The sequence below is a fragment of the Aspergillus brunneoviolaceus genome (assembly GCF_003184695.1).
Source record: "Aspergillus brunneoviolaceus CBS 621.78 unplaced genomic scaffold BO95scaffold_44, whole genome shotgun sequence".
NCBI lineage: Eukaryota > Fungi > Ascomycota > Eurotiomycetes > Eurotiales > Aspergillaceae > Aspergillus > Aspergillus brunneoviolaceus.
Window position 1 is genome coordinate 51,336 of NW_020290774.1, and position 8,574 is coordinate 59,909.

Below are 8,574 nucleotides of genomic sequence, written 5' to 3' on the forward strand. Positions count from 1 at the left end.
GAGGTTGCTTGGCCGCGAGTGGGAGAGTAGCTTACCAGGGTCGCTGGGATTGCTCGCTTGGGCAAAATCGGTCGCTTCAGACGTCATACTCGGCTCAAGACCACGCTGTGGGACGCATGCCCCTCCACGGTTGATGCCTGTGGAATCCCTTGACCACCGCGATTGGTAACCACCCCAGAACTAATTAAATGAATCGGAAATTCAGAAATGAAACACTCTTGCGATCAGCGGGCTGCTGTGAAAGGCGGGCGAGTAGGACAGAACGGGGGAGTTGCACGGAGGATTTCCCATGCACGACAACGGAGCAAATCTTTTGTCCAGAAACGGTCACCACTTTCACCCGGAGAACTTTGGACGCTGGACAGGAGATAGAAAGGATGAGGGAGATTTATCCCACTCGACAACCACAGGAATTATGATCCGAGAGTGGCCCTGTGACAAATTGAGAGGAAGTAGAAAAATGAGGAGAAGTTTAGAGAGGAGTGAGTTTGGGGGAAAAAGAGGAGGAAAAAGAGGAGGAGGGGAAGGTGGGAAGTGGAGAGAGGGTCTGGAAGTAGGTAGGAAACGGAGAGGGGAGGAGGGTTGGTTGGAAGAGGGAAGAAGGGGAAAGGCAGCAACAGGAATGAGACGGGGGGAGGAGGTTCCACCGGGCTAGAAGATGGAGAGAGTGGAAGAGGGAGAGCGAGAGAGAGAGAGAGAGAGAGAGAGAGAGAGAGAGATAGAGAGAGAAGGAGAGAAGACAGAGCGAGACTAGAAACAGAGACCAGACTAGAGAGCCTAAAGAGAGAAGAGGAAGAGAAAGTCAGAAAGTCAGAAAGAGAAGCAGCCGTTCGGCGAAGGAAATCCAGCCGGGCGGCGGCAATAGCGGCGGCGGCACGGACTGAGTCTGCTTTCAACTCTACTACTTAGTTAATGTACAGTAAGTAAGTACTGTACCTGGTTCATCTCTAGTTCTTCACTTGAAGATGACTTGATTCTACTCTCTAGGGTGACTCGATATTGTCAAGCTAACTTAACGACCGATGATATTCCTCAGGATGGATGGAGTTGGAAAAGCTATTCTGGCTGCAATGGGAAAGTTGCCCGGGAATTTCTTCCTCTCCAGCCGGTTCCGGTTCTAGAATCCTGGGGTTCCCAAAGGGGGAATCTATTATTATCGGGAGAGTAGAAGGGGGAATGAATTGCGCCTGCATGCACGGTTCACCAACTTCTCTAAGTATTCAAGTACTTAATTCTCTCTATCTCCATCATCCTCATCGCAACTTGGGAACACGATCAGCGACCCCGTGCGGAGAAGATTGGCCATGGAGAGACCGACCAGACCAGACCAGACCAGACCAGACCAAGACCAAGACCAAGACCGGCTCTGGGTTCGGGATTCTGCGGAGAGAACCATAAAATCGATCGATTCTTGGGGGTCACCGGATGAACTCTGGGATGTCGACATCATCTTGTTATCAGAGAGGAAGGGCAAGGAAAGTGTCATCTGGCCGGAGTTGGCAGTCAGCTGCTAATGGTTCCAATCATCATTGTTATCATGATTGTTAATAATGACTGGTGCCGAGTTGCCGGTTGATGGTAGTCTACGGAGTACTACCTAGTAGTCTGCGTACGTACCCCGCTAGATTCTTCTGGATCTTGACTGGCGTGGACTTAAAACCAGCCCCTTCCCTGCCATGCACATTATTATTTGACCGGTCCACCCCGCCGGAATGAACCATATTAGCCCGTCCCCACTACTCCGTATCCATCGTACTATGTATCTAACTACTATCTATGAGTCCTTAAAAGATCCCATGTCAGAGCTTGAACTGGCAGCCCTAGCTGGGATCATGGGTCACCCCGGGAATAGGCATACTGTATGTGTAGACGATTCATGCTTGGTGCTGATATTCATCGTGATTCCTCGCTATATGATTGAGAAAGATTAATGTCTGGACATTTCTGTGTTGACATCTCTGTAACAATGATGACAGCACAAAACGCCAGTAAAAAAAGGAAGATGGAAAATTCGATGAATTCGGAGCGGGGATGCTGCAGCTGCTCAACGGCAGCCTTGGAGGCAAGGCCGGCATTGATTTGTCCGCGTCGACAGGAAGAATCACCAGCAAACCCTGTCGTTGCGGATCCTTTTAGGCTATAATATCCCCATCTATCCTCCAGTCGATGACCAGTGTGCATCAACCACCAAAACTTTGGCAGAATGCGATAAGGCTGACCGAAGTGGATTTCTGCCATTGCGCTGTCTTAATCAAATATCAACAAGACTGATTCGAGTTGCTGCAACACCAGCATACTTTGGATAGACCTCAGAGCATTAACAAGTCAATCTCCGACCATCCTTGGCCTTTCCGAATCGAGGCACTATCATAAACAGGTAAATTCGCTTCCTTGATCCCAATCAGCAGTCCAACCCTATCAAGCGGTAACGAGACCAGTCTACTACTCAGCGACGATTCGAGTGCGATCGCCGCCCAGATTATGTCAAACCAGAAAATGCGGAGAACAAAGGAGCTGCAGCGCCGCCGGAAATAGAGGCAGGAATGTGATCGACTCACTCTGACGCATCTCCGCAATCCCCCTTGTAGAATGCCAAGCATCGCATCATCACCAAACTTGCATGCAAAGCAACATATAAGGGCTATTCCCGCCCTTGCCAAGCCCAAGTGGTTTAGCCCAGCCTGGAACGACTTGCACTGCCTCATTCTGCGACCCTCAAAGTGACCAAGTCCGCTCGCTGTATCCTAGGTGATCGCGATGATCGTCGACGGGATTGCTACACTTTGCGTACCCTCCTTGTCTTGGCCTGGCTCGGCAGAAATGGTGGATGACCGTTTCATGCCTCACCACACCTGGTGCAGTCATTGTCCGCCTCTTGGCTCCTTGCGACTCGCACTCTCGCCTCCTGCTGTCTCCTCTTCCGCCCTCAGGTCGCACGATGGACGGCGGAAAGAGCTTGGCATAGTGACAGTAGCAGCCGTGCGGGTGACACGGAGGAGTCGCTTTGCTTGAGCCAAGACCGATGCCCTACTAGGCCTGCAACATTGGCGAGCGTAGATGGTCTCTTACCAGTCCAGAGTAGCTAACTCGCTGACCCTGCCACCCACTCAATGGACTCTTACGGTTTGCGAAGCAGGATCGAGGTTGTTTGTGTAGAACGCTTCAGGCACCAGCCAACGCTTTCTATATCACATGCAATGCCTATTAATACAAATGACAACAGACCCAGTCCCCCAAGAACGCCATGATCATCAGTCCCAGACAGCTAGCAGCAGTGATCGCCCGGTAGCAAGGATCCCATATACAATACAGTCGACTTCCCCCTTGTCCGCCGTTCACGGCACCACCTCCACTCCAATCGACTTGGCCTGGGCGATGACACTCTTGCACATGCCCTGCAGACTCAGACCGGACAGTCGCGTCTCGGTGTGCTTGATCTTGGCGATTTCGTAGATGTGCTTGAGAGAGACCTTGCCCACAATCTCGTGGCCGGGGTTCTGGGCCCCGCGGATGCGGTTCTTGCGCGGCTCGACGTTGGCGGCTTGCAGGAGCAGATAGGTCGTAGTCGGGGTCCGGAGGTCAAACAGGAACGAACGGTCGGGACGAACGGTGACGAGGGCCGGGATAGGGACACCGGTGTTGATGTGCGCAGTGCGGGCGTTGAACTCCTGTATAGTGGTGGTTGTCGTGAGCCATGTGTTCTCTTTCTTTCGGGCACCGGTATTTCGCTTCCCCAGGAAATACAGCCGGAATACCAATGGAAAAAAAGGATAACTTATTGTAATCGATCCAATGTGGACATTCAACTCACCTTACAGAAATCCATACTCTTCACACCCTTACTACCCAGGGCCGGACCGACGGGGGGACTGGGGCTGGCCTGGCCAGCTCCCACGATCAGCTTCACGATCTGATCCTTGGGCAATGCCTTCTTCGCCATGATGAGTGATTATCGGAGGTGGGATGACAGATATTCGAGATCGAGAAGAGGGGGCAATTGACAGGCTGCTCAGGTAGTCAACAATCTAACACTTTCGCGGCGGACCCGATGAATGCGGCATTGAGGAACTGCAACTTTTCTTGGGGTTCCCAAAGGGGAAAGGGCGCGGCGGAGGCCGGAGTTTCTTTCCGTTTGGGCGACAAGCGAAACCATCCCGACTTGCAATGCGGACGTCATTCTTCGTCCCTTCGACGATCTATGAACCGCCCAATCCTCATTTCTGGTTCTTCGCCTGGTTCGCAGTGTTGGCATACTCCATAGTAGCTGGCACCAGCTAATTATCACTTGTACGAGAGATATCAGACAATCCTGACCACTGCGTCCTTCACCAACTCTCGAAAGTACCTCTCGGGACCCAGACGGTGATCGACCCTTTTGGGCCCCGCCCGCTATCGATTTCCAGTTCCCGCCCACCTTCCAATCCTCCTGCTACTTTTCTCCCCCCCACCGCTTGTGCTGCTTCATCCTCTCTTACCCATATTCCTCCCCTCTTTCACTCGTACAAACACAGCCCACCATGAACTGGCTTAAGTCTACGTAAGTTGGTGGCTGGTGACTCTAGCGGCTGATAGCCATAGCATCGCCGCATTTACTAATCACTTGCACTGTCTAGTCTCGCGAGCGTTGCTGGCACTCAGGAACCGATCTATGGTCCGGAGGCTATCAGATCGGTTGCCCAGCAGGCGCAAGAAACCCCTTACACCGAACTCACCAAGGATGATCTCCGTTGGCGTGCTCACCAATATACCAACGTCGAGACTCATGTCTTCTATGTCATGGGCGACAATGGTACCCTAGCACTGTGCCAGGTCATCTACAGCAACATTGTGTGAGTTTGGACGGATCTCTTTCGGTAGCTGCATCACTGACCTTGGGATGTGCTCGGACCAGTGGAATTCATACTACCGCCCAGTTCACTTCCAAGATCTTCAACCTCAAGGGTGACGCTCCCCACAACTGGCACTCCGACCCTCTCTCCAACTTCATGTTCGACGAGAGCATGCTTTCCTTTGGCGCCGACAACCTCGCCGTGACGCTGAATGAGGAAGGAGATACCTACACTATCAAGTCGGCGGTGAATGAGGACAGTCTGGTGAACTTGACCTTCAAGCGCACCGCTCCGGGCTTTGTTGTCGGCAAAGACGGTACTTCATTCTTCGGCACGGATCCGCAGAACCCCTGGGGCTCTATGAGCCATGCCTTCTGGCCTCGTTGCGCCGTGGAGGGAACCATCACCACCAAGGAACAGAACTTCGACCTCAAGGGTCGCGGCCTGTTCATCCACGCGCTCCAGGGCATGAAGCCCCACCACGCGGGTAAGTCGGATCTGGGGTTGTCCATGGACCCTGCTGACAGGAAACAGCTGCGAGATGGAACTTCCTCAACTTCCAGACCCCTACTTACTCGGCCATCATGATGGAATACACTACCCCTCCCTCGTACGGATCCACCGTGGTCAACGTCGGTGGTATTGTCAAGGACGGAGAGATCGTCTATGCTGGTAGCACCAACACTGCCACCCACACGGAATCGAACCAGGATGCCGAGAGTGACTGGCCCGAGCCGAGATCCATCAAGTGGGTCTGGGAGGGCAAGTCCAACGATGGCAAGGAGGTTCACGCCGAGGTCGATGGAGCTCTGGGCAGCCGCCTGGACCGGATTGACGTGATGGCCGAGGTCCCAGGCTTCATCAAGACCATTGCTGGCAGTGTTGCCGGTACTCGGCCGTACATCTTCCAGGTATGTATCCTCCGAACTATGTGAAGTCAACATCAAACTAATTGACGGACAGTACTCTCCCCAGGAGAAGCTATCTTTGAAGCTTAAGATCGGCGATGAAGAAATCACCGAAGAGGGTACTTTGTTCTCCGAGGCGACTTTCATCTCATAGAGGGAGGACATGATGCGGACATTGTCCCGGCGTTTTGAGTGGTGTTGAATTTTCACGCTCCCCTTTCATGCATCCATACGCACCGCAACGTGATATTGATTCTAATAGCCTATAAACTTACCACGATATCTAATGTTATGTCATGTGTTACCGTTTTCCAGCGTGTTCCCTTGCGTTTCAGTATGGGAGGTTTTGGGGGGGCAACGCCGAGACTTCCCCTCGCCGACATAATCATCGCAGCACAACACATCACCAGATTTCCCTTTGGCTGTAGACCTCCAAGCTTCAACTCATGCCAACCATCACATCCCCTCACCCAAGACCGACGAAAGCATTACCCTCACATCACCCTCGCATTGCCCCCAGCTAGTCATCATCCCGTCGCCCAGCCTATTCAAGATGGACCTCGATCTCCTCAAGGAGAGTGGCAAGCATCGGGCCTTCATGCCCAGACGCCGATTCCGGTACGCTTTATGCCTTCGCCTTGCTTGCTTTTGCCTTAACTCGAGCTGCTGTCTTTGCCTACAGTACAGCCAGTGTCAATCCCCCAGCTACACTGCCACTAACCTCACTCTCAACGTCCCAGCAAATTGGCTCGAGACAACATCCAGGGTGTCAGTAAGTTGCATCTTTTGCTGCAAGCTATATGATGATACCTCCAGACTGACAGGAATCAGCTCGCCCCGCGATCCGGTATGCGTCCTCCATCCTCTTGCCTTGCAACCGCAATACGAGGATCAGATTGCTCAGCAGCATTTCAAAAAACCAGCTCTGAAGCAATCACTCATCCTGAAGCAAACCAAACTAACCACTCCCATCCTAGCCGTCTCGCCCGCCGCGGTGGCGTCTATCGCATCGGCAACGAGATTTATGAGGAAGCGCGCAGGGCCCTCAAAGATCGTCTTACTGAAGTAAGCCCAGCCCATATCACACTTCTGCAAGCTTCAAACTTCAAAACCTTAGTCCCTATTCCCCAATCTCTTCGGCAAACAGCGAATCACCGGTTCCACAAACCCATACCTCTCATCTCTTTCATCTAACTGTTCACGACAAGATCATCCGCCGCATTGTGCACGTTATGGACAGCGGAACCACTCCAGGCCATGAGCGTAAGGTCAGCTTTCCTCTTTTCATGTCATCTCATTTATAGTTTTACTTTACCCCTGGGAGGAGAGAGAAGAGGAGAGGATCCTGACTTCATTCACTCACTTACGCACTCACTTGTACTGCACTGCACTGTCCTCTGTGTCATCTATGCCCATCCCCCGGTCTTAGTTTCTTTTCATCTGTCTTTCCCTTGTATCAGAAGAAATGATCAAAGCATGCCTTGCTCTAAACGATAGTACACATCCACTAACCAAAACACTGGATAATTATAGGTGGTGACGACTAGAGACGTACGTCCCTTTCCCCTCTTCCCCCCGACTCTCCCCTTCTACGAAACAATGCAGCATCCAGCAGCACAACTGGCAACCCCAACCTAAAGAAGTGAAACGAGCTATAAGTTAACCCACACTGCTAACTGAAATAACACAACAAACAGGTGACGTTTGTTTTGAACCAGGTAAGCAAGCACAAGCACACCCTCACCCTCACCCTCCCAATCCCATACCTCCCCCAGCTCCATGTCCATCCATCCCAGTCTCAGAGATACCACTAGAAACCAAACTAACCCCACGAAAACAAAAGATGGGTAATCCCATCTACGGCTTCCAGTAGCATCTCCAAAACCCCACCCGTCCAAACCCGAAACAAATCCACATCTCTCGCCCACTTTTTTCGTCACGACCTCTTTCTTTTTTCCATTGCACCTACAGACAGTACATGTACATGTACCTCAACGACCAAATCAACAACCAAATCAACCCGACTCACGACTTACGACTTACGATTTATCCCTTCTCTGTCCCGTCCCGGTCCGTGGACCCATACATACCCATACCCTTACCCATACCTATACCCTCAGAAGCCATTCGATCCCCCCTTCGAAAAGCCAGAAGTCAGGAACACGTAACACAAGCCTCACGTACCTTGACTTGACTTGACTTGACTTGATTGGCCTGACGTGACCTTTCTCGCTGGTATATTGATGTTTTGGATCTAGCCTAGGGTTGGGTTCGTGAAAATGGCTTGGTCAGCGGTTTTGTGGACTACACTGGTCTGGGGTTCATCCTGTCTTGACAACTCAGCAGAGCGGGGGTGGAGGGCTTAGTTGATGTTTGTGGTAAAGGGGCAGGCAGGTGGGGTTGGTTTGATTTGTCTTGTCTGGTGCGGTACAGTGCGGTGCTTGGTTGGTGTGGTGTTGTGAGTTGGACTTTCAGCCTTCTGGTGGGAGTGAACTTTGTTTGGTCTGACTTTGTCTGGTCGTGGAAGAAATTGACGATGACGGTGATGATGTTGGCTTGTATCTGGTTACTTTGAATGGGTTGGGAGCTTAGGAGCTGACGGGGGGGTTAAGTTCTGGCCTGGGGACTAAGTGGGTTGGGTTGATCTGATGGCTGTTTCTCTGGGAATGATCATGTGTTCTTATTTGTCGATGCAGTGTCTTGCAATTCAGTGGTGATACTGACTCCCATAGTACTAAGTTTCGTTTTCCTCCGTGGTAAACATTGATGGCTTGTTCCTGGGAGGAGCTGCAACCTACGTAACGAGTTATAGTCTAGACCTCATATTCTCTGAACGG

At 51.7% G+C, this 8,574-nt stretch overlaps 4 protein-coding genes across 4 annotated transcripts; 3 read left to right on the forward strand and 1 right to left on the reverse strand.

Annotated features, from left to right (window-relative positions):
• Positions 1–106: 106 nt before the first annotated feature.
• On the forward strand, positions 107–776 carry BO95DRAFT_172045 (uncharacterized protein). Its single transcript, XM_025580820.1, has one exon. The coding sequence runs from the start codon at positions 290–292 to the stop codon at positions 653–655; it is 366 nt and encodes a 121-aa protein (XP_025440945.1). The 5' UTR covers positions 107–289; the 3' UTR covers positions 656–776.
• Positions 777–3,178: 2,402 nt separating this feature from the next.
• BO95DRAFT_444043 (mitochondrial 54S ribosomal protein uL11m) lies at positions 3,179–4,055 on the reverse strand. Its single transcript, XM_025586797.1, has 2 exons — positions 3,812–4,055; positions 3,179–3,668 (listed from the first exon to the last, which is right to left on the reverse strand). Exons 1-2 carry the CDS (start codon positions 3,938–3,940, stop codon positions 3,336–3,338), a joined length of 462 nt encoding a protein of 153 aa, XP_025440946.1. The 5' UTR covers positions 3,941–4,055; the 3' UTR covers positions 3,179–3,335.
• A 144-nt stretch (positions 4,056–4,199) lies between these two features.
• On the forward strand, positions 4,200–6,044 carry BO95DRAFT_444044 (survival factor 1 family protein). The gene is made up of 5 exons (XM_025586798.1): positions 4,200–4,537; positions 4,614–4,829; positions 4,892–5,316; positions 5,364–5,740; positions 5,793–6,044. The coding sequence occupies exons 1-5, from the start codon at positions 4,518–4,520 to the stop codon at positions 5,889–5,891; spliced, it is 1,137 nt and encodes a 378-aa protein (XP_025440947.1). The 5' UTR covers positions 4,200–4,517; the 3' UTR covers positions 5,892–6,044.
• A 246-nt stretch (positions 6,045–6,290) lies between these two features.
• On the forward strand, positions 6,291–7,041 carry BO95DRAFT_464922 (uncharacterized protein; the record flags this gene model as incomplete). The annotated part of the gene is made up of 5 exons (XM_025589100.1): positions 6,291–6,355; positions 6,478–6,509; positions 6,569–6,584; positions 6,715–6,802; positions 6,946–7,041. 5 exons carry the CDS (start codon positions 6,291–6,293, stop codon positions 7,039–7,041), a joined length of 297 nt encoding a protein of 98 aa, XP_025440948.1.
• Between the last annotated feature and the right edge of the window lie 1,533 nt (positions 7,042–8,574).